The 24,620-nt window shown below is 38.1% G+C and overlaps 1 protein-coding gene across 1 annotated transcript; it reads left to right on the top strand.

Moving 5' to 3' along the window:
* Positions 7,852 to 8,839, top strand: LOC109723581 (small EDRK-rich factor 2-like). Its single transcript, XM_020252015.1, has 3 exons — positions 7,852 to 8,040; positions 8,316 to 8,415; positions 8,543 to 8,839. The coding sequence occupies exons 1-3, from the start codon at positions 8,034 to 8,036 to the stop codon at positions 8,634 to 8,636; spliced, it is 201 nt and encodes a 66-aa protein (XP_020107604.1). The 5' UTR covers positions 7,852 to 8,033; the 3' UTR covers positions 8,637 to 8,839.

Below are 24,620 nucleotides of genomic sequence, written 5' to 3' on the forward strand. Positions count from 1 at the left end.
TGTCCAACTATTTCTCTCGGACACTTTGGTCAATTTGACTAAAGTTCGATATAGTCTACCGGAGTTTCGGTATATTACAATTTATCTCAAAGATACCTAAGCCAGAAACCTGCCATGTCGGTCCGCAGACCTCAAGCCTGTGCCACTGCCACTCTTCCTGCATATAACCTAGACTAGGCCTCTGGGCTCACGAGCTGGCACTTTCAACCACTTTTTGAAAAAGAACACCCCTTTTACGGTGGATCAGACCATTGGTATTCGTGAAATGTGTATGAGTTGTAGCGATCGATGCTGATATGCTCAATAGCCAATCGGTGGCAACTAGCCAACAATCCTACCGCTCAGGGTATGTCGATCGTGTAGGTCATCAAGTAACTGAACAGACCGAATAGGTCACAATATCAGAATCATTGAACCAATCGAATAGGTCACAGATCTCAAGTACAACCGATAATTCGCTCTACTTCTAAATCATGATACTGAATATGAAAAATAGCGGAGTAGAGCAATAATAAGAAGTCAAAAGAGGTGCTAGGCTCATCACATGATATGCAAGGTAATAGTAAAGAAAAGGTAGAAAGAAGGTCACCGAGAGTGCACCATTGTACCGACTTCGGATCGAAATACCCACCTATACGAACGTAGCGTCTGTCTTCCGACTGTGGAAGAACGTCAATCGGACCTATGGAGGGTCCACCGGGTTAGAATCCAATCCATAAATATAAAACACTAAACTCACAACCCCATAATTAATCCCACAGGAATCGGTTTTCCAAAGTTGATTACCGTAACTCGCCGGAAGTCCCGAAAATCGTATCTGGACTCCGCCAGGACCCACGAAGTGTCCCGGGACTTAACGACTCGTGCCACGAGTAATCCGCTACCCCATAACACCATAATAAAGGGGTCTTGGCAGCAAACACGTAAACTCACATCAAAACGATTATCGTCAGGTAACCGTTCCGATCCGAGTTCCCGAAAGTGTCAATTTCGACACCGGAACCCACCGTGGCTCACCCGTCGTCTCATAACCCTCGAAACGATGTAATTAACCAGCCAATAAGGCTCAGCGACAAAGTATAATACACTAATGCATTGTCGGAAGAAATCTGAACTGAAACCGCGTTCCACGACGAATTTTGCCGAAAAAATGCGCCGAAAATCGATATTCGATTTCTGCAAAGGTCTTGGACCTTGGACAATCAGTCCAGAGATCACCGGCCACTTGCACACACTGCCCACAGCGGCCACGAAGTGTACATTTGCATAAAAGTCCCTACAATCACATAAAGTCATATTGTTTTATGTGAATTTTGGGGGTTTTACGGCTCGACAGCACAAACAGAGGCTTTTCAAGGCTAGCCGAGACACACGCTGATAGGTCTCGACATGTCGGAGGCTGTGCTCACGATTTGGAGCATGACCGTCCACTATGGAGAGCGTGGAAGCGACATAAAATTCAGCGAACTACGCGCACTGAATCTAAACCTCACTTAACTCGCAAACCGGGGGCTTGCTGACCCCAAAGGAGATGAGCACGATGATCGGCACTGATCAAGGATCATCGTGCTCACTTTTGAAAGCATCGGGGTGCCCTCAGGCCGCCGGAACAGCAACCCGAACCCAAAGTACTATGCAAACCAGCTAAATAAAAGCTTACCGGGTCACAAGAGCTCGGGTTAGCCGATGACGGCCGGACGGCAGGCCCGCCGACAGCAGGTTGTTGCGGCCAGTGTGGGGAGGTCGGCGCTCGCGTCGGTCGGTGGTGGGAGGCAGCTGGAGGGCGGTGGAGCAAGGAGAGCCCGCACGACTAAGGCTTGGGTTCAGGGAGCAACGGTGGCCACGACGGCCGGCGGGCGTTCAGAGGCGACGGCGATAGGTTGCCGGAGTCCAGAGGGAAGCGACGCGGCCGGCCTTAGGCGGCCGCGGCGTGAGAGGAGGAATTTGACAACCCTCGACTTGAGCTTGCTCCAGGTTGGCTGCAGGTCACCCAGATAGTGGCGGCGGTAGACGGGGATGGTGGCGACCGGCATGGAAGGTCGCCGGAGGTCGGAGGGAGGTAGCGCGCCCGGTCCTAGGCGGCGGCAGCGCGAGGGGAGAGAGATGAGGTTACCTTAGCCCGAGCTCGCTCGGGTTGGCCGCAAGTCACCCAGGTGGTGACGGCAGCGCGCGGGGACGGCGACGACCGGTGGGGAAGGTCGCCGGAGGCCGGAGGCACGGCCAGGGGAGGATCCCAAGGTCGATGAGCCCTCCAAAGTTGCTGCTCGTACCAGGTGGTGAAGGTAGGAGTTGGAAATGGCGCTTTCGAAGGAGAAGCAGCCGGTTCCGGCGACCGGCGGTGTGCGCAGGTGGCCGGGGTGCGCGCGGCGATAGCAGGGGGAAACAAGGAAGGCGGCTAGGTTCAGCTGAGGGAAGGAGATACGACTAGGGTCGGTTTCATGCGTGAAACCCTAATACCTTTATATATATACCAAGTGTAAATTGCATGATAGTCCTCCAAAGTATAATATTTTCAACCGAGTCCCTCACAGCGCGTGTATTTCGCACGTACGGAGCTAGACGTTCGAAATCACGCTAAACAGCACATAAACTATAGGGAGTTTTGTGAATTTCTCATTTTGCCACTTTCGACCCCTTCTTGATCTTTATGTGATTCAAAGAGATCCGTCCGACGGATTTACGATCGGATTGCGCCAGCACGTTCAGCATGACCAGGGCATCGAAACTACTATTTTGTTTCTCCCGATATAGTCGCCAATTTGCGACGAAAGCTATCCTCTCTCCGATTTCCAAAAACCACACATATATATATATATATGTGTGTAAATGAAATAAACCTCAATTTCAAACTCGAATTTGAATTCCCTACCACTGGTAGGTACCTAAAATATCCTCCACCCTACTCTAGGACACACGCACGGAGCACGAGAAGTTTTACAACGCAAGAAAAATAAGGAACAAAACCCTTTTTGCGATAAAATTTCTTTTTCTCGAAAATCGTGCATCCAAATCCAAATCCGTCAATGCCATTGGGTCCAAAATAGTCAAACTGTTGAAAACGAGCTATTGGATCACTATAAACGGAGTCCAATACGCACCAGAAGCTATCTCCACTAATTGGCTTCTCCAGAAACCCAAGTTACTATTCACTTTAAAGCTGCGTTTGGTTCGGGTATAAGTAAGAACTTATTTTAGGGATAGGTACAAGTTCAGGTATAAATAGGAACTAGACCAATTTTGCGTTTGGATGAAAATTGAGTTGATCCTAGGAATAAGGTAAATAGTGTTTGGATGGTTAGATTAGAACAAAGAGAATAAGAGTTATAATTTTAAATTAAAATTATTTTATCTAATTAATTAACATTAAAATATTACTTAAAAATAATAAATTAATATTAATAATTATAAACAATAATATAATTAAATAATTATAATTAAATAAAAAATTATAAATAATAAATTAATTAGTTAATCAAAAATTAATTAGATAATAAATTATAAATAATAAATTATTAATAATTATAAATTATAAATAATAAATTATTAATAATTATAAATTATAAATTAATTAATTGATAATAAATAAATAAATTAATCAATAATAAATAATTATAAATAATATATTACTAATTAATAATAATTTATTAAAAATAAATTAATTAGATAATATAATATAAATAATAAATTAATAATCATTATAAATAACAAATTATTAATAATTATAAATAATAAATTATTACTAATTAAAATTAAAAATTAATTAATTATCAATAATTATAAATAATAATCCATTAATTAATAATAAATTAAAATAATTAATAATCATAAATTATTAATAATTATAAATATTAATTTAGTAATAATTATATAGTACAAATTATATAATTAATTTTAAATTAATTAATTAAATAATTATAAATAATAATAATGAAATAAATAAATTAATTATAATTAATTAATAGTAAATTCAATAGTTAATTAATAGTATATTCAATAGTTAATTAATAATAAATTAATTAATTAATAATAAATTACATAATTAAGAATAAATTAATGATAAATTAATTAATTATAAATAAATTAACTAATTAATAATTAATTAATTATAAATTAATAAATTAAGTAATTATTATTAATTGTAAATAATCATAATTTAATTAATAATTGTAATAAAAAATTTATAAATTATTTTATTATTTAAGTATTAAATAATAATTTAAATATATTAATTAAATTAGTTAATTAATTAATGTCATAGTTAAAATTATTTTTAGACGTTAATCAAACTTATTCTCACATGGGAATAAGCTTGTTCTAGAGAAAAGGTGGAACAACAGTTCCAACATTGTACCGACTTATTCCAGAAACCCGAAAACTACTATTCTCGAGTATCAAACACTGTATTTGGAAACAAATAGGGGAACAAGGGCTTATTCCCCCTTTTGTTCTCGAAACAAACGCAATCTAAATGATTAGTAAAGGTCGCGTAACTTCTCCATCATAACTCGTTTTCTCCTAAAACTTGACGAGTGCTTATTTAATTAAATTACACACAAAAATATCGTCAACAAAGAATTTAGCTACACAGCCAAATTCTCAGTCCTCACACTTCAAAACAATTGCATGCACATGGTTTACAATTTGAAATCTAAAGGTATATGTGGACCGGGTCAGATTTGGGTAGTTGATATATTGTAGTAGCACCCTAAAAAAAAAAAAAGGGCAGGAAAAAAATATATGCCCTACCTATTTAACTTCGGGTTTAGGTTTGGATATTTAAGTTACTAATATACCTATTGGGTCTATTTGAGCGGGTCTCAATAGTGATTATCCATATACTACCCACACTTAAGACTAGGTACAGGTTGGATCTAGATCTGGTACATACCCATATGCATATATTTTGTATAAACTATTAAATAGTTTATGAATAAATTATAAACCTCTTATTATAGAAAATTCGTGTTCTAATGAGTTGCATCTATTCAGAGGGATCAGAGAGGTAAATGAGGCTAAGGTTTGATTTCTTTTTCTTTTTTTACTCACCTTAACTCTAGCAATAAACAGGGACCCCTATTTAGAGAGGAAGATTCAAGCAGTAAACAGAGCGGCTGGGTTAAAAAATAAATAGTAAATTTTTTTTAAAAAAGAAAGGAGTAAACATAGCGGCTAAATTTTACTAAGATGAAAATACAAAGAGAACCCTCATCTATAACTTTTATTGAGATTTATCCCTCAACTTCAAATCTTTTTATTTACTATTGGGTATTTCACTGGGTTCAGGTCTAGGTCCGGGTCCGTGTCCAGATCTGTATTTGAAAACTATTCTGCAATCTATCCATTAAAAGGTCAGATTCGGTTTGGGTTTAATTCGGGGATGGGTATAAAGAATCCGAACCCATACCGAAACTTTAATGGGTTTTTTTTACCCGTATACCATTTATTTTTTATCGGGTCCGATTTGGGTCAAAAAAAGATTCGGGTTGGGTATGGGATCTTCGTATTTTAGTTAGCTTTATTGAAACCAAAATATAATTTAACAAATATAATCTATAATCCATAATATATAAAAAGTCTATGTACAAAATATTATAGAATTTAAGTTCCAACAATAGTAATTTATTGATACAATGTTTAGGAAATAAATATATATAAGTAGAAAAAAAAATTTGGTCGGGTGGGCCCTACCCACTAATCAATAGAATAGTTTAAGATGACAGGTAGGGCTCACAAAAGATTAAGTTAAGCTAATATTGTCACGTGGACAAAAGTGAACGAGCTTTCATAAGGGTTATAGATAAAAAGTCTATGTACAAAATATTATAGAGTTTAAGTTCCAACAATAGTAATTTATGGATACAATGTTTAAGAAATAAATATATATGAGGAAAAAAAATTTGGTCGGGTCGGCCCCACCCACTAATCAATAGAATAGTTTAAGATGACAGGTAGGGCCCACAAAAAATTAAGTTAAGCTAATATTACCACGTGGACAAAAGAGAACGGGCTTTCATAAGGGTTATAGATACCTAGGGCGTGTTTGGTTCGCTCCTTTTTTATCATGGAATCGGAATGGGAATGAGTGAATCCGCTTGTGGGTGTTTGGTACGTGGGAGTCCCATTCTGATTCCGATTCCCGAGTGGAATGGGAATCGCTCAATCACCCCTTTTTTTAATCCGGCCTAGAAGGCCGGATTAGAAGTTGAATCCGGACAGAATGGATATTTATTCGGATTAAATTTATTTTTTCAACTTTTTTAATTAAAATATGAGTTAAATCTAGAAATTAAATATATAATTTTAAATTTTAATTTGAACTTAAATTAAAAATTAAAATTTAATCAAGTATTTTGAATCTAACTTATGAATTTGAATTTAAATTAAATTTTAATTTATATAAAGTTTTATTCAAATTTTATTTAAAACTTAAATTAAATTTATGGATTCAAATTAAAATTTAAATTGTAATTTTAAGTTTGAATTTGAATAAATCAAAATTTAGTTTCATATTTTGAATTATCCACTCAACTTCAAAGTTTAATTTTTTTTAAAAAAAATAGATTTAAAATTTTGACATTATTTCAAAATTTTGATGTAAATTTTTAATATTTAATATTTAATTTGAATTTAAATTAATATATTATAAAGATAATGTTAGTATATTAATTTGATTATGTTTTTATATCCATCTGAACCAAACACCGACAATGGGAATGATTTATTCCGATTCCGATTCAGGTGATGAACCAAACAGAATTAGGTAATGAGTCATTCCAATTCCGATTCCAGCTTATTTTGATTCTGATTCCGATTACGACTCCGACTTCGAACCAAACACGCCCCTAAAGTATGGAATGATTCTCCTCTCAACCCACTTCTTATCTATAAAAAAATAAAATTTACCTACAACCGGTTTATAAATGCACCAACCCTAATTTTTAATAATGAATATTATAAATTAAAATATAATTTTATAAATGTGATTTATACTTTATAAATCTAAAATTAAAGTGTACAAAATTTACTTATACACTTGTGCATCAAATAATATCCTTCCATTTAATGTAGGTAAAAAACATATAGTATAGATACCCATTAACTATCAACTACAATTTTTTTAATTGAAACCCACTCAACTTCTTATTTCTTTTTTATTTTAATTTTTATATTTAGTTAAATTAAAATGATCAAAGATAATTAAAATTATTAAATCTCGTGAAATTACTAATAAATTTAATAAAATTTACAAAGTTTTGAAAAAATTATTTTATTAAAAAAACTGAAAGTTTTAGAAGACTCTATACATTTTCACCATAATATATTTTTGTAAAAAATGTGTGGACCCCCTCAATTATTAAGATTCTTTGAAATAGACCAGTCAACTTTGTTTTTTAACTAATTTTTATAATTTTTAATTTTTTATGATTAATTATACTTAATTAAACAAAATATTTGTCAAAATTTTCACAAAATTTGACCAAATATTTCTATAAAATAAAATTTAGTAATTAATAAATAGTAGTTAATATATCAACTAAATTTACTATATTTTTAATTTATATAAATGTTTTTAAAATTTTTAAATAATTTTTTCTTTTTTTCCACATATGACTTTATAAAATAATTTAATTACTAACAAACTCTAAAAAAACTTTATATATATGACACATAAATCAATTTTACATTATTTTCAGTTAAATTATTGTTTAAACCTTATTTAATTAAAATTTATTATGAAAATATTTTATATCCGCAGATCCACCAGTCCTAACACAATTCTTTACATTTATTTATTTTGGCCAAGAAGCTTCGAGACCTACCGACTTTGTCTCCTGCACGCTTGTCTCCTACTCGCGGTCAAAATTGGAATTTGGGACTCGCGGACCCTAAACTCGCTCTCTCCTGCTTTCCTTTCTTCACCGGTTTATTTATTTCTTTTGTTTTCTAACTTTCGCAAAACTTTCGCGAATTCGGTCTTTGCGCTCGCCGTGACCACAGGTCTCTCTCTCCTTCCTCCTCCGTCACCAGAGAATATGACCCATATCCTCACCTAATCGCTCCTCCTTCAATCCTTTCCTCTTTTTTGTTATTTTAATGTTTGGTTGTTTTCTTCGCTCGATCTTTCAAGAATTTCCGTCATTTGCGCTACATCGTTCGTTGTTTGATCGATTCATTATTGTTTTTCGTTATGATCTGAATTTTTGACGTCGAATTCGGACTTGTTCTCCACTTCATTAAGCTGTTAGGTGATTTTAATTAAGTATGATTTGATGCATATATATCTCTTATGATGTTTCCTTAATTCGAACGATCACGCGGCAATCAGAGAGAGCGCGATCGCGAGAGGGCGCAGGCCCGGAAAGCCGGCGGGAAAGGGAAAGACGATGGGTTGACTCCCGAGCAGCGACGCGAGAGGTTAGGGTTTCTCTAAATTCGGGAAAATATAACATAAGTTCTTGTTTTTTGTTTTGTTTTTTGTTTTTTTTGGATGGTTGGTTTCTGCAAAAGATCTGATATTGGAAATTTGGGGATCTTTTTAAAGGGATAAGAAGGCTCTGGAAGAGAAGGCTGCCAAGAAGGCCGCCGGGGGAGGGGCCTCGACGGACACGAAAAAGAAAGGAACCGACAAAAAGTAACGAGGCTTATTTAGTTGAGTGTGACGTCATGTACTCTTATCTTTTCCGTTCATCTCCTTTATGTCTTGCAAGATTGTGCCCTTTGGAGGTCTGTTTGCGTCTGGTATAGTTGGTTTTTTGAATTGAAAACCGTTTGTCAGGAGTTATATGTAACTGTCTAGCTTCAATAAGTTAGCTGTCTGTGCTTGCATCTTGTTTTGCTACTCCTTCCCGCAGTTTCTTATTGCGTCATGCATTTATAGGAATGCGGAACTTCCCTAGTCTGGTTTTCTTCGAGATTCTATAGGCATAAACATCGCATCGACCGAGTACCTGGAGAGGTTCTTCGGCACTTGACTGCTAATCTACATATATATATATATATATATATATTNTATATATATATTTTAAAAGACAAATCTTGTAGGTGATTCATTTGTCTTTGCATGAAGTCTGTAAGTGTTACTAAAACTTAATTAGTATAATAATAGAATGAAGTGTGATATCTCAAGATGGATAGAGCAAGATGGCGACTATGGAGTGATCATGAAGAATTGAGAGAGATGTATAGATACAACATACTGAAAACATGACAAAAAAAAAGCTAATTAACATCACAAAGGAGTAAAGAGAATTGGAAGAGATGAGAAAAATCGTAAATCAGGGAGATGTTAGGTTTGGAATTTGGAATAGAGGTGATCACAAACCAACCATGAAAGAGCAGACAAAGGATTCTTTTTCTTTTTTATATATAGAAAGAGAACAATTTAGTATGTAAGAAGTGCAAAATTAGTGCTTGGACTCAATGATTGAAAAGTATAGGACATTAGTGCATGCCATTAAAAGACTGCCTCCTTGACCACTTAATTTTATACATTGTATATTAGATAAGAGTTAGATTATGGGTTTTATTAATTGTACGCATGATTGTTCTTTAAAAAGTTTGGCAAATTATTATTGGCTTGCAATGTACTGATGGTTCTGAAACAACAATATGGGCATTGTGGTCCAATGTCATGACATTTAGGGTTTTTACATCAATCTTATCATGTCAGAAGCTTGATATGTTGGATTGTCCTGTATTTTTTCCAATTGCATTAACTGATTAAATGCATGTCGTTGTAGAATATTTGCTGTTATTTTTGTCTATTTGAGAGACTAATGAAATTTTGGAGAGCAACGGTGAAGATTGGAAACAAGGCATGATAATGCTAGTGGTGCAGTATGGTCAAGTTTGAGTAATTGATTTTTCTGTGATATTTGATAATGCTAGTGGTGCAGTAAAATCAAGTTGAGTAATTCATTTTGCTATAATATTTTATTATCTCCCCTTTCTTTAACTTGACTACCATGGCAGCAAGGAAGGTACTTGATGATCGAACATGCTGGGACTTAAGTAAACAATGCTTATATATAACAGAAAGCTGTCCAATGTTTTTGATATGTTCAATTCAGCTGTTTTTCCTTTGTTATTATTCTAAATAACTAAATATTTGCTTGAGCTATCTTGGGTAACATAGCTGTTGGATGAAGTGGCAGCCCAAGCTCCATTTCTTAGGTGGAGTTCCCATGTGAATAAGTTGTTCCTGTTATCGAGGTCAATGTATGCTTGGCATGGCGGGACAAGCACTTTACATCCTTTTCTATATTGCGACTGATTTCACTTTACAGATTTCTCACAATTTTCTAGTTTAACTGTATGAAGCGACATTGCATAGTTGAGGGGTTTTATACATTTGTTGACTGCTAAAATTTTCTATGTAAAGCTGTAAACAATGATTGTCTTATCTTACTACATTAGCATATTCTGCTGTAGCATACAAGTGGAATACGACTAGTTATAAAGCATATTCAAGCTGAATGAGAACTACTTTTCATGACTGCTAGCATATCTTTCGGCAATTGGCACGAGTCTAGTTAGAATAGTCAACTTATTTGGCCTTCCAATACTCTTTATGTGCTTTTCATCAAAGTTTGAAAGCTATAGTCTTAGGTAATCCTATACTAATAATCTTTGGATTGCAATGAGACCATGATAGGCATTAGAGTAGGGAACTACAATGAAAATGAGTGTGGGGTGTCTATGCTGAATTTTGTAATGTTCCATTCAAATTTTACTCATGCAGAAAATTCATTCTACGAGTCACTGTGCTTGTATTGAGGGTGCACATTTTCCAATAATATTCTTCTCAGTTTAAGTCGGGATTGACTTGTGAAGTATTGACCATTAGTTCTCCTCCTAGATGTGGTATTTGAGAAGGCGCGTCTGAGGTCCGTGCCTTAGGGTGAGATGCTAGTCACTGCGCCTTGGAGCTATTGAGGCATTGCATATGAGACGAGGTGTGTGCAAGATGTACAACCTCATGGGGTACACTTTTTAATTAGTTTTGGATTCTCTATCTCTATAAGAACTGACTGCTTTAACAATTTTACTTGGTTTAGAATGAATTTATATTTCTCAAATCTCGCTTCCTTTGCGCCTCTTCCTGCACTCCTTTTCCGCTTGCACCTGAATCACTCCTAAACCTCCTAAATGAAGTGGTGCTGCCCAATAAAAAGAAGAGGAAGGAGAAGAGGAAGAGGAAAGAGGAGGAAAAGGAGAAGAAAAGGAGAAGAAAAGCAAGAGCTAGCGCATGGTTATGCACGCCTTGTTACCTAGGCTCTAGGAACTCCAAGCTCCTTTTCATGCCTTGCACCTTTCGAAACTATGATTCATATTACTTCACTTTGTGCATGTTTGCAGTGTTTAATGGGTTGATGTGTCAAGTCGGTTTTGGGTGATTGGTCAGTCTGAGTTTCTTTGGTGATTTATCGGTCACTTGCAACCTAGTTTGGTTGGCTTTGAGTCAGCATTCCCTCAAACAAAAGTGGGTTTGGGCCAAGGCATATAGGTTATCCGAGGTCACCTTGGGATTGTTGGCAGGTGCCCCAACATCTGCTCACATGGTAGAGGCTGGGGTAGGACACAATCGAGACTCGTGGTGCTGTGTGCATATACTTTTAAGTGAGTTGGTTGCCTTATTTCTTTCTGCTCGAGCGTTTGGAATTGTGGTTAGCTCCAACGATCCACATCTTAGATGTCTGAGGGTGCTTGATAAGAAGTTGGTGTAGTCTGTCACATTCTGAAAATGATAGAAGCGTGCTTAGGTATATAAGGATTACAAAGCTTGTATTAGTCACTTGTTGCAATGATAGCTAATTATTATCGAATTTGAGCTACCAAATTTCAAAGGGAGTTAGTTAAGTACAATTCGTATCAAAGAAGATTAGAGTCTTATTTATTGAAAATTCTTTTTGACTACTATTTGGAAAGGAAAAAAGATCCAACTCTTCATTTGGGAAGTATATCACAGGACCTATTGGAGTTGAGTCATGGAAAGGCCTAGACTTTAACCCTTTTCGGATTCTTATTAACCTTTTCAGTTTCTTATTAAGGCAATTTCATAAGAACAAGCATGAACTTAAGGGTACTTAATTAAATGCATTGGAATTAAATGGATTTTCTAATGAGTACTAGGAAATATGGGCATAAATGAATTTTTTATGGGAGTGGATGCAGTGGAACAGACCTAGATTCTGACCCTTTCTGTATTCTTGTAAGGGAAATTTTATAAGGACAGGCATAATCTAAAGGGTACTTGGTTGAGCCCTACTGGAGTTGAATGGATTATCTGATAAGTATTAAGATGAATGTAATCATCAAAAAATCTCTGAAAATTAGCAAAATAACACTTCTTGGTGAAACTAAGGTTAAACCAACGAGGCATACGGGTGTTAAGCAGATGCATTTGTCCCCAATTTGAATGATACGCTCAAACTTAGGCTAAATTTTCACAAGCTATCATCTCAACTGTTAGTTGTAAGAAGCCTTGCATTCATTTTTTGCGCTCAAACTGTCAAAATGCAAACCGACATAAAAACTTCAAATCGTGCATTCATCTTCTGCCACATTATCATCAACTGGCATTATTGCATATTATCGTATATTCATGAGTGTTGATGAATAGTTAAGACCTTGAAACTGATTAGAGAAAACATGAGAAAAGATCAAGTTCTTTGTCAAGGAAAAGAAAAGAAATGCAAAACGCATTTTTCGCTGAGAGCTGGAAGTAGTACTTGTGAAATAATGCATTAGACAATCTATGAAATGATGCATAAGACAATCTATGTTAGAGCGGGGTATAAGAACCGGAAATGCAGCATGATTGAAATACAAATTAAAGGTCTGCGTTATAATTGAGTGTTATTTCCAAGAATTATTATAGTTTAATTTCTCTAATCCCCCATGCAACAGATATATTTCAGGAAATAAGTAGAGAGATCTGTGATTGGTAAATTTGTTATATTATGCAATTACTAGTTGTCTTAGATAATGCAGTGCTGTTTTTGTTGATTGCCATGAATTTGAACTTGTCATAGGAAGTAGTTCAAGTATGCCTTTAGGCTGTTAAATGTTGTCAGCTTTAGTTGGCATTTGATTTGATAATCATTGTTTGGATGCATTAAGTATTATTTGGTGCATGTTGGGCAGTTCATCGTAATTTTGGATGTTCCCGTAGTTTGTGCTCCTATATAATAGCGGACTTATGATGACTACCTAGTAAGAGCTAATGTGTAGAGAGATACGGGTCTAACACATGTTTAGAGCTTCACCTCCTTTCAACTCTTCTATTTACTTGCAATTTAATATTGGTTATCCCAATATTTAACAAGAATAGTATAAGTAATCATTGTTAATGGCGGTCATACTTTGTGTCCAGTAATTTTGTCAGTTGCTTTTAAGTAGTAATATTTTATGGAGCTTAAAGTTAACCTGATATATATGTTCATTTTGATAGTTAAGATGGGAGGCTATTTTGTTATGTGCATATATTTCATCATTATTCCTACTGTTTCATCATATACCATCTTAGATTGAGGGAAGATTTTCCTTCTTTTTTTCTTTTTTTTTTTTTTAAACTGATGCTTCAATCACCAGTATTAACTCTTTCCTTCTGATTTGACGAGAGTAAAATCTGTATTCTTAATATTGGTTTTGCAAGTTCTTAGTTTTCTTTCGCATTGGTTTTCTCAGTTCCTAGTGTTGGTAGTATGCAAGTTGGATAAAGATCTTTAAACCGTTTCTTGTATACCTCCTTTGTAGTTCCTTTCCATAGGTATTTTTGTTGCCATACGTGTGATTGAAAATGTTTTAGATACTTGATATAGTCTTCATCTGTTGTATATCTATAGCAAAGATCAGGAGCCAAGGCTATTCTTCTCATTGTAAAATTAATATCGATGGTTGATCTTTTGTGCTTTGGGCATAACATGAGTTACAATGAGATCAACTTTCTTTCGGGCATCTGATAAGATTTAGTCTATTCTTCGTGTATTTGGAACTTTGAAGAAATCTATTCTTCGTGTATTTGGAACTTCGAATTCTTCCTTAATGAATCTGTCGTTGCTTGGATGACTTGGATGATAATGTCCTTTGATTTTTGGATCTGACACTTAGCAGAGAGCATGCCATGCCGAACGAACTGGTATTTTGAAACGTTATAATCCATTTCTGTGTATCGCCTCTTCTTATCTATCTCTTGGATTTGTTCGACAACTCCATGAGAAATGTACTTACCTTTTCTCGCTTGTTGCTTGATCATTAGACAGCTGTAAAATTGATGACTCTTCATGCCTTTGTCGGGAAGTTTTGAAAATTTGAGTAGCTTGCAGAGGAACTTTGGAAAATTAAGTTAGCTGGGGTAAACAAAAAAAAAAAAGAAAAAAAAGAAAACGAAAAAAAAAGTAATGACACAAGTCGATTGCACGTGTGGGCATAGAATTGCTTTTGTGATGAATGTGTCTCCAGTCCGAAATAGTTCGGATTGCTTTATTTTCTGACACAATGGTTATCTTCGTTGTTCGATGTTTCCAAGTCAGACATGTAAGTGTGTTCAAGAAATAATATAAATGGAGCTGGAATTATTGAGGTTTTCTTGCTATATGCAGGATTGTCATATTGGTCGAGAGCTTAATATTACAAGTTAATAACTAGAATCCAAGGCGATAAGAAAATTTTTAGGAAATGATATTGAAGAATTGGAAGAGTTTTATTAAGGTTTGTTTGCACCCTAATTAATGTCGTGATCTTCGACAGATTACGATGCCTTCGATGATTATATTATTACAATTTCTCAATCTATTCATGTCATGTCCTGAATTTCAGCGGAAGCTTACTGGTCACGTGCACAGACCTGCTGTGTACACCACTACCTCTCGTGTACATCAGGCGTCTAAAATTAACATAGCAAAAGTATATTTTCTTAACCAGGTAATCAGAGCAAAACTAGAAGTTCACAAGTTTAAACTAAAACAATACCAATTACAATTTAGAAACAAAATACAAAGTACGTTCTAAATAGTCCTAATTTACATCTTAGAACTAAACTAAAATAAGCTTGCATGGGTTTATCTATTTCAACATCCAGTAATCTCTAGCTAGTTGTAGACCCCTTGCCACGAACCGTAGCCCTTTCTACTGTGGAAGGCTCTGCATAAAAACAATCAACAAATAGGGGTAAGAACTATTAAACAATAATTTTCAGAGTGACGAAGGACACCACTAGGTCAACTGAAGCAGGAGTAAACTACACTAAATAGAACAAGTAAGTGCAGCAAATAGATACAATGAATTAATCATAAACCTACCTCAACATGATATGTTTTCTAACATGTCACACATACTAATCATTACATATACCAGCTAATGGTTCATGCTAGTTACAATTATCCATCAATAACCTACATGTCATGATTTATGCAGCATGTCATCATTATAGTTTAATTAACTAATAATATCACATAGTTACTTCCTACACTAACAGGAGTGTAAACATGTAAATATTGTCATTACAACTAATGATTAATAGGAATGTCAACCTTCTAGTATGTTCAGTACTAGGTATATCTCAACTAATGATATGAAGTATCTTTACTACTATGTTCTCTAAGGTTACATTCATTTACATTAACCTAATTAACAAGAGACTTACACGTGGTAAAGTCCCGGCTCGTGCTGTTCCTAATGGCTCTGTGGAAGTCAACTCTATTCACGGCAATCCACTTCGGCGCTCAATCTCATACAGGCGATTTGCTGTCGTATAGGCCAATTCCGGAGTGCCGGCTTGTGGGGAGCGATCCTCACAAGTATGTGCGAATGAGCACATTGGCAAGCAAGCGTGATCCATAGCGTAAGGTCCATAGGTCTCATACCCAATCATCATGTCTCTAACATGGAATTTCATCTTCGACACAAAGTCGACTATTAATAACAAAGTCATATACTACTTTCAACTACTTGGTGACATATTTCTACTAATAGAGTGTAATACACTGGATCTTAGCAAATTGCAAGATTCGAGTGTTTGATCTGTGTGTGGAGTCTTTCCACAGTTTTTGGAGGGTCGTTGATAGTGTTCCGACCCCTGGCGCGCATCCCGAGGATGTTGGAGTGAGACTTGGCACCAAAATCCCAAAATTGGAATTTTTGGTCAGCTCTCGGGTAGCCTGCAGCAGGGCTTGTACCGGAACAAGACTGGCCTTGTACCGGTACAAGGGTTGATGGTTGTACCGGTACAGCCATCGGGCTTGTACCGGTACAGAGCCGCAGACCGCGCGACCCGAGCCTCGGGTTTGCAATTTCGTCGGCCTTGTACCGGTACAAGAGCCCGGTACCGGTACAAGGACAGGCAGTTTCGTGCAGAATGAAATACAGGCGGGGTTTTGTGCGTTTCGTAGTCCTCTATTAGTAACCCACGCCCCGAGGGCATCTCCTAGCTTGGAACTTGCAGGGAGGAAGGTGGAGGAAGCCCTCCACACCTTCCTTTGTGATTTCTTGATTTTGGTGGGGTTTTAGAGACTTAACCTGTCTTTTTTTGCTCATTTTTGCTTGTTGGAAGCCTTCTTCCACATTGGAGCTTGATTTTGGAGCTTGGCTGAGGAAGATCTTGGGGACTTGGATTAGTTTAGAGCTTGGATTGAAGCTTCTAAGAGGTAGCAAACATGTTCTCTCCCTCTAGATTCAAGTTTGATTTGAGATAGATTTTAAGATGAAACCTGAGAATGAGGTTTTTTAGGTTAATATTTGGCGCATTTTGATATCTAGGGCTTTTGAACGGCTAGATGAGTGAATTAGAGGCTTTATTAGGTTGGATTGGATGAGCCCTAGCTTCATTTGGAGCTTTAGAGGAGATTTTGCCACTAGAGGTGAGTTCTCATCCACCTATGCATTGAATAGCTTAATGTTTGCAGTAGGTATTGCGTCGTTCGGCTGTTATGACTTGTTCTGGCCTGGCGTGTGCAGAGACTAGAGGACACCCTTCGTTGGAGCCGCGTACGAGTGCAGTTTCGTTGTCCATCGGTGGGTTTGGCTTCGTTGGAAATGGGGCGAAATGCTCCCCTATTGCTCTTTCTTTCCTTGTTGTAAATTATTTTAAGTTCCATTTCTATGTAAATGCGAATTTATATGAATTTTAGAACAGCTTATAAATGCTATGCATTGGTGTATTATGAAAATTCCACTTAGTATATAGAAGTAGGTATGAGTGAAAGATGCGATACGGCAAAAAAAGTGTTTATCTTGCAAGTGGAAAATACATTTCTTTATGAGAACATGTGACTTGCGAATAATGTACTTTGGAACATTAGTTAGCCATTCTTTGACATTAGAGGAACAAGAGTGTCATAAAGGGGCCACTTGAAACTGGCCTAAAAACTATGAACTGAAATAGAGATATAGTGATAGGCCACTACATATCTGTATCTTCCATGTTAGAAGACATGATGACATAGGGATAGGCCATGAGATTTATTTGACACATATCCATCGTTATCAGACATGAGAATTGGTACTTGCGACAGATCGTTGACTACTTGCCCATTGTGCCTCATTCGCACATGTTGTGCAAGGGTCGCTCCCTACAAGCGGCACTCGGAGATAGCCATCGCGATTCATATTCGCCGTGCGGAGAATTGGCGCCGCCGAAGCTGGATGTGCGTGGGCCAGGCCTCATCCTTAGGCGTGGGATGTTGCTACACACGGGGCATTTAGGCTCAGCACCGCCAGACAGCCTACGGGTGGTCTCATGGCGCCATAGACAGCCTTTGGGTGGTTCTCTTTCAGATTGACTTTGTGTAATCCATTATGACATGTATCTGGACACATGAGGATTTAGTATACTAACTTGGACATTGATTATTAATAGCTAAACAACGGAACCTTACTGATTTCACATGTGAACATCATGATAGTTGGAAGGACATTTACTTCATGCATAGTTGCCTTTCATTACTTTATTTGTATTTATGCTAAGTTGATGATATCACTGTCGTAGTAGGTACATGGTTTAACTTACCTTTCGCTTTATTATACTTTTATAAGTCACTGACTCTTTGTAGCTTGAGGCCTTATGGTGGCATTCACTTGAAGTACAGTAATTGCCACTCGGAACTTATCCTTAATAGTTCTCACGCGCCTGTTTATATGTTCCTTCTTCAGAGCCTTCGCCACCGGGGAGGACGGGATCGCCGGCAAGGGTGTCGCGATGCTACGCTCGCGAGAGTGGCTGTTGCCTAGGCTGGTTTATCCTCTTTCTTTTGATATTTGAGAGAGTGTGAGGCTTTTGTATCCATGTATAGAGACCACCTGTGTACCTACCTATAGCACTTGTATTTGGGATCCCTATTGTACTTACTTTATGTTTTATTTAGTGGATTTACAGTTTTACCCTTATCCCTTGTTGTAGCATTTAGACATTTATTATGCTCTGATACTCCTAGATGCCTCTTTACTGCTTTTATTATTGTTGTTTTTAGACGCCTTATATGTTGTAGACATATGGCGGGTCTGGGCACGCGCCGGGCGGGCTTCCGCTGGGTCCCGGGGCGTGACATAGAGAATATGACTTAAACAAATACATGGTTTATATCATATTAATGGTTCTAGCGGGCTATACCTGCATACTCATATATAGTCCTCTCACTACTTCCTATACATAGGGAAAGTGATTTACTAAAGGCATAGTCACTGATTCACTATGATGTTCATACAAACTCATGGTATATGTTCTATATTTCTAAACCTCCACTACAGGAAATAAATAAGTATTATGCAAATATTTCTACTTGACTAAACAAGTATATCATTTCACGACCTATAGGTCAGAATCTACATCATTACGTCCAACTCTAGTTACTTAACTAGGTCATATTCAATAGCATAAAGTTCATGCTAACTCTATCATGTGAATATCATTAAAACTTGTCTACACAAGCATACGAAACCTCATATAAGGTATTCTACACATGATATCTAAGCAATTCATTTCACAATATAAAGATATAATCTTATTATATATGACAGGCACAAAAATTCTGTCGACATGTCTATAACATGGAATAATATAGTTTAGCTTTACAAGTTAACTATCATAACCATTCTCCACTTAATTGTTAATCTACACTAAGTGTCACATTCATAGCTTTACCTCGATTCTCTATTGAATGATGCAATGTCTAACTTGTCTACACAAGTTTTACTAATCTTATATAAAGCATGCTAACTAAGCTATGTCCAAAATCTCTTTTTCTCTACTACATAGAGGTTTCACTTAATCATATATGGTAAGCATGTTTTATGCATGCACACATTCATTCAAACATATATTCACATGAATATGTAGGAATTACAACTTATTAATGTCAAAGAAGATATAGGAGGAATTCACCCATTTTGGTAAAATCAAACCCACCAAATTACTGTCGACTCTTGTCGATCTCGCGAGCGAAGGTATTCTTTAGCCTCCAAGCATTCTAACAACCATACTAAAGTTAGAAGCTTTACTCAAACCTCTACATAATACCGCACATAAACTTCTCACTTAGGTAGAATTGTACCTAGTATAGAATCCAAATTTAATCTTCTCTTCAATTTAGGTTGGAACACACCAACACCAACTTTCCAAAGATCATAAATCTAAGCCAAAGGAGTCCAATAACTTGCTGTGAACCTGCTGTGAACTTACACCATGAACTCCACTAAAACATCTATTGTCACACCCCATGACATGCCTATTTGGTCGGATTTGGGCATGTCGACAGATCGCCGAACGGACAGAGTCTCCCCTGCACGTCCTAGGCGTCACAATCTATACTATCACGCCCTACGCCCCGAAACCCCTACCAATTTGGCACGGTTCGAGCGCAGCGAACGGACGCCGAACGGGTAGCAACTGTCCTGTCCGTCCAAGGCTCACAACCTGATCATATACAAGAGTTTACGCAGGAAAATTAAATTCATACATACACGATCAACGGAGCACAAATAGTGCAAACAACGAAGAGCAAGTAATCCACAAGATACATAAGTGAAATAAAGAGAGAACTACTAACTATTACATCACATTTGCATTCTTTATACAATTACATTTTCTTTCCCAAAATGAATACATGCTCATCAAGTACATAGCTCTCTAAAGTCCTCACCTACATGAATCTCTCTCAAATACATAGGTATGCTAATGCAAAAGGAAAGCCACTACATACTACTGGTCGGGCGCGATGCCCTTGCCGCGGTCCTCGCCCGGCGAACTGGTACTAGGCCCTGCAACAAAGTGGGGTGAGAACTATCTTCCATAGTTCCCAGTGGGTTTGGCCGCCGACTCTGCCGATCTCCCCACTAGGTCTGAGTGGGCAAAAGCAGGTAGATAGATAGATAGATAGATAGATAGATAGGCAGATATCAAACTGTAAATGACATAATAGGAAAACTATGCTACTATGCCCAAAGTCATGTATCATGCATGCATGTATCATATAGTAAAATGTCAACTACTATGTTACCACGTCCAACCATAATGTCCAATAAGCAATGTTCAATTAACGATGCTGTACTCTTGTTCAATCAATCCTTGGCGATCCATTTGGGTTTGCCCACGACTCACCTCAAACCTCGTATTGTAAGGAGACGCACCTCGCTCTCAAACCCGGGGCCGTCTGCAGGACATCAGCTCGTCCCTCTTGCACCAAACTCCGGAGTGCACGAAGCCTCGGGTGGAGCGACCACCACAAGTATAACAGACTGTGAGTATGATCAATCCTCTCAACTCGAGGACACCCTATCAACTCTAGGGTTACAAGTCACTCGGGAATCCACCTATCCCAATATCCAAATACTATGTTTGGCCTCATCATGTGTTTATGCAACAAGTCATTTTCTAGGGAATCCACCTATCCCTAAGTTCACATGCCTCTAGTGTTATTTACACTAAGTCATGTACTAGTGCTCATGTCTTTACATTCATCGGGTTCATCTCTCTTCCTCAGCACTATAGGATTCAAATGTCAAGACCCAATCCTTATCTAGCCGAAAATCATGCATTTCTACTCATACATCGATATCAATAGCAAGCATAAGCAATGGAAATACGATGCAATCCTACAATGCATATGAAAGAGATGCAAATCATAAATGCTAAGACATAGAAAGGAGTTTGGTTGCTTCGGGATGACACCACCCATCTTTTGATGATGTGGAGGGTTCAGAAACGCTATTCGGCGTGCTTTACGACGAGGTCTCCACCACCTAGGTAGAAACGAAGCTTATTTAATATCATTTTGCCCATATCTTTTTATCCGCTTGACGAATCGTAATTCCAACTTCGCCAACGCGTTTAGACACCCACCAATTAGGTTTAGATGCCCTCAAATGAGATCAATCTCATCATTTTCTAAAAACCCCAATTTTGGGTGCCCTAGGGTTAACATCATGCTATTAGCACCATAGAACCCTAGATTCTAGCTCTAATCCACTATTAAGGATGCTAGAGGTCCATTTGACCTCATCTCAAAAGCCAAAAACCCAAAAATCCTAAGTTCTACCATTAGGGTTCAAGAGCTTACCTCTAGTGCTAGCTCTAAAGGGAAGAAGAGAGGGAGATGGAGGTGTTCAAGGCCTTCTCCTTGATCTCCTTCTTCTTCTCCTTCCTTTTCCTTCTTTTTCTTTCTCTTTTTCTTCTTCTTCTACTTTGCTTCCAGAGAGGGAGAGAAAGAGAGCTTAGAGAAAGAGAGTGAGGAGTGCCTTAGGGATAGATGAGAGAAAGAGAGAGAGCTTTTCTCTCTAATTCTCTCCATCTAATGTAACAATTACAGCCAATTCCCTCCACTTTGCATCTCTCAACCTAGACTGCCTGGGCAGTTTTCGTGCGGAGGGACCGGTCCTCCCGATGAGGGACGGTCCCCGAGAGCCTTCAGCCAGGGTTGCGCTCACGAGAACTGTCCGTCGCAACCCCAGCTACGAGGACCGGTCCTTCCCTGCTAGGGACCGGTCCCCGAGAGCAAACTCTGCACAGGCCCCTTTTCTACCAGAATCTCTGCTTACGAGGACCGGTCCCCGAGAGCAGAATCTGCCAAGTGCATATCTTGCACTATTCGCTTTCGTGGACTCGATTTCCAAAGCACTTTTTGTGTTTTGGACATCTTTAGCTCCTCCGAAGCCTACTTGCTCGACAATTAGTCGATCCTGGACGAAGTCCAACTCTCGAATTTTGAGAATTCACTTCCTTACATCCTCCCATTCTTAAAAGGAGTTTCGTCGAAACTGATTCAACCTAATTTAAATTCAGTTTCTATACCTTATTCCTCAAACAAGTGAGGATGATGCCTCCTCATCAGATCCTCGAGTTCCCAGGTGGCCTCGCGATCATCGTGATTGCTCCACCGGATCTTCACGTTGGGAATATCGCGATTTCGCAGCTTTCGCACTTCTCGGGCTATAACCATCACCGGAAACTCCTCGTAGCTCAAGTCTTCTTAGAGTTCCGGCGGCTCATATAGCATCGCGTGCTCGGGGTCATGAATGTACTTGCGAAGGTTGGAGACATGGAATACATTGTGTCCATCCGCGAGCTTCGGCAGCAAGGCAAGTCGATAGTCCACCGTGCCAACTCACTCTAATATCTCATATGGTCCAATGTACCGGGGACTCAACTTTTTCCGCACTCCAAACTGCTTCACATCCCACATTGGCGAAACTTTTAAGAATACACGGTCACCAACCGCAAATTCTATGTCTCGATGGCGCCTATCAGCATAGCTTTTCTGTCTCGACTGCGCCGTGAGCAATCGCTTGCGAGCAAGGCGGACTTTCCCCTCAGCTTCTTGCAACACGTCTGCGTCGAATTCTGCACGCTCACCCACATTGCTCCAGTGTATAGGAGATCGACACTTCCGCCCATAAAGAGCCTCGAATGGTGCCATCTCTACACTAGCATGATAACTGTTGTTGTAGGCGAACTTGGCCATCGGCAGATGACTACACCAACTTCCTTTATAGTCGATGACACACACCCGCAGCATATTCTCCAGAGTTTGAATGGTCCTCTCTGTTTACCCATCTGTCTGAGGATGAAATGTTGTGCTGAAATCGAGCCGTGTGCCAAGGGCTTCCTGCAGGCTCTTCCAAAAGTGTGAGGTAAACCGGGGGTTGCGATCCGACACGACCGATTTCGGCACCCCGTGCAGTCTCACTATCTCGTCAAGATACACCTGCGCCAGCTTGTCGCCTGCCCATGTGGTGTGGATTGGCAAAAAATAAGCCGACTTCGTCAATCGGTCCACAATTATCCAAATCGTATCGTGGCCGCCAATTGAGCGAGGCACACCGACAACGAAGTCCATCGATATATCCTCCCATTTCCAAAAGGGGATTTGTAGGCTTTGAAGCTTTCCCGCTGGAAACCGATGCTCCGCCTTTACTTGTTGGCATACTAAGCACTTAGCCACGAAGCATCCAACATCGCCCTTCATTCCAGGCCACCAATAGTGCATTTTCAATCGTTGATACATCTTGGTGCCGCCCGGGTGATCACAAGAAGGCGACCTATGTGCCTCTTGCAAGATTAGCTCTCGGATCTCCTTATTATTCGGCACACACCATCGATTTCGAAACTGAAGTGCACCATCGGCGTCTACCATGAAATCACCGCCACAACCCTTCTCGATGTCACGCCGCACCTTTTGGAGTTCTGGGTCCGCGGGTTGCAGATTCTTAATTCTCTCCAATAAGGTCGGTTGGACAACGAGCGCCATCAACTGGGCCGGAATCTCGGGAGTAACCACCTCAAGGTTCATTCGCTCCATGTCTAGTCATAAGGGTGTTTGATTCGTAACCCACATAGCGAGGTTCTCTGCACTTTCTGCTGAGCGCATCCGTAGGGGTGGAACTGGGCCGGGCTTGGGTTAGGTTATACTATGCCCAAGCTCGGCCCAAAATAAAATGTTGGGCTTCGGGTCGGGCTTTTACCCAATTGTTTTTGAAAATTAAGGCCCGGCCCAAGCCCAAGCCCAATGCCCAAGATCCATCAGGCTTTTTGGAGGCCCATTTTATGCATTTATCATATAATAACTAATTAGCTATATATAATAATATATACCATATATTTCTTCATAGATATGTATAATTAATTAATTATATATAATAATACAATTAATATATCCTAATATGGGACTAAATATTTTGTTAGTACATAATATATCCTCATATATATAAATAAATATCATTAATAACAATATATACTATATATGATATACTATATCATTTATTCTTTTTATAGATAAATATTATATATATATATATATANATATATATATATATATATATAAATATATATATATATATATATATATATATATATATATATATATATATATATATATATATATATACAATTAAATATTTTTATTTGATAATTAATATATCGGGCTTTTGGGTCGGGCTCAGGCCGGGCTTGGACATGCCCAAATAGGCCTAAAATTTTTTCGGGCCTAAATTTTTAAGCCCGGCCCGAACCCAAAGTTATATATTTAATACCCAAAGCTCGGCCCGAACATGACCCATCGAGCCGGGCCTTGTTTAGGCCCGGGCCCAGTTCCACCCCTACGCATCCGCGACCATATTAGCTTTTTTGGGGT

Source organism: Ananas comosus, linkage group 17 (genome assembly GCF_001540865.1).
Source record: "Ananas comosus cultivar F153 linkage group 17, ASM154086v1, whole genome shotgun sequence".
Lineage (NCBI taxonomy): Eukaryota > Viridiplantae > Streptophyta > Magnoliopsida > Poales > Bromeliaceae > Ananas > Ananas comosus.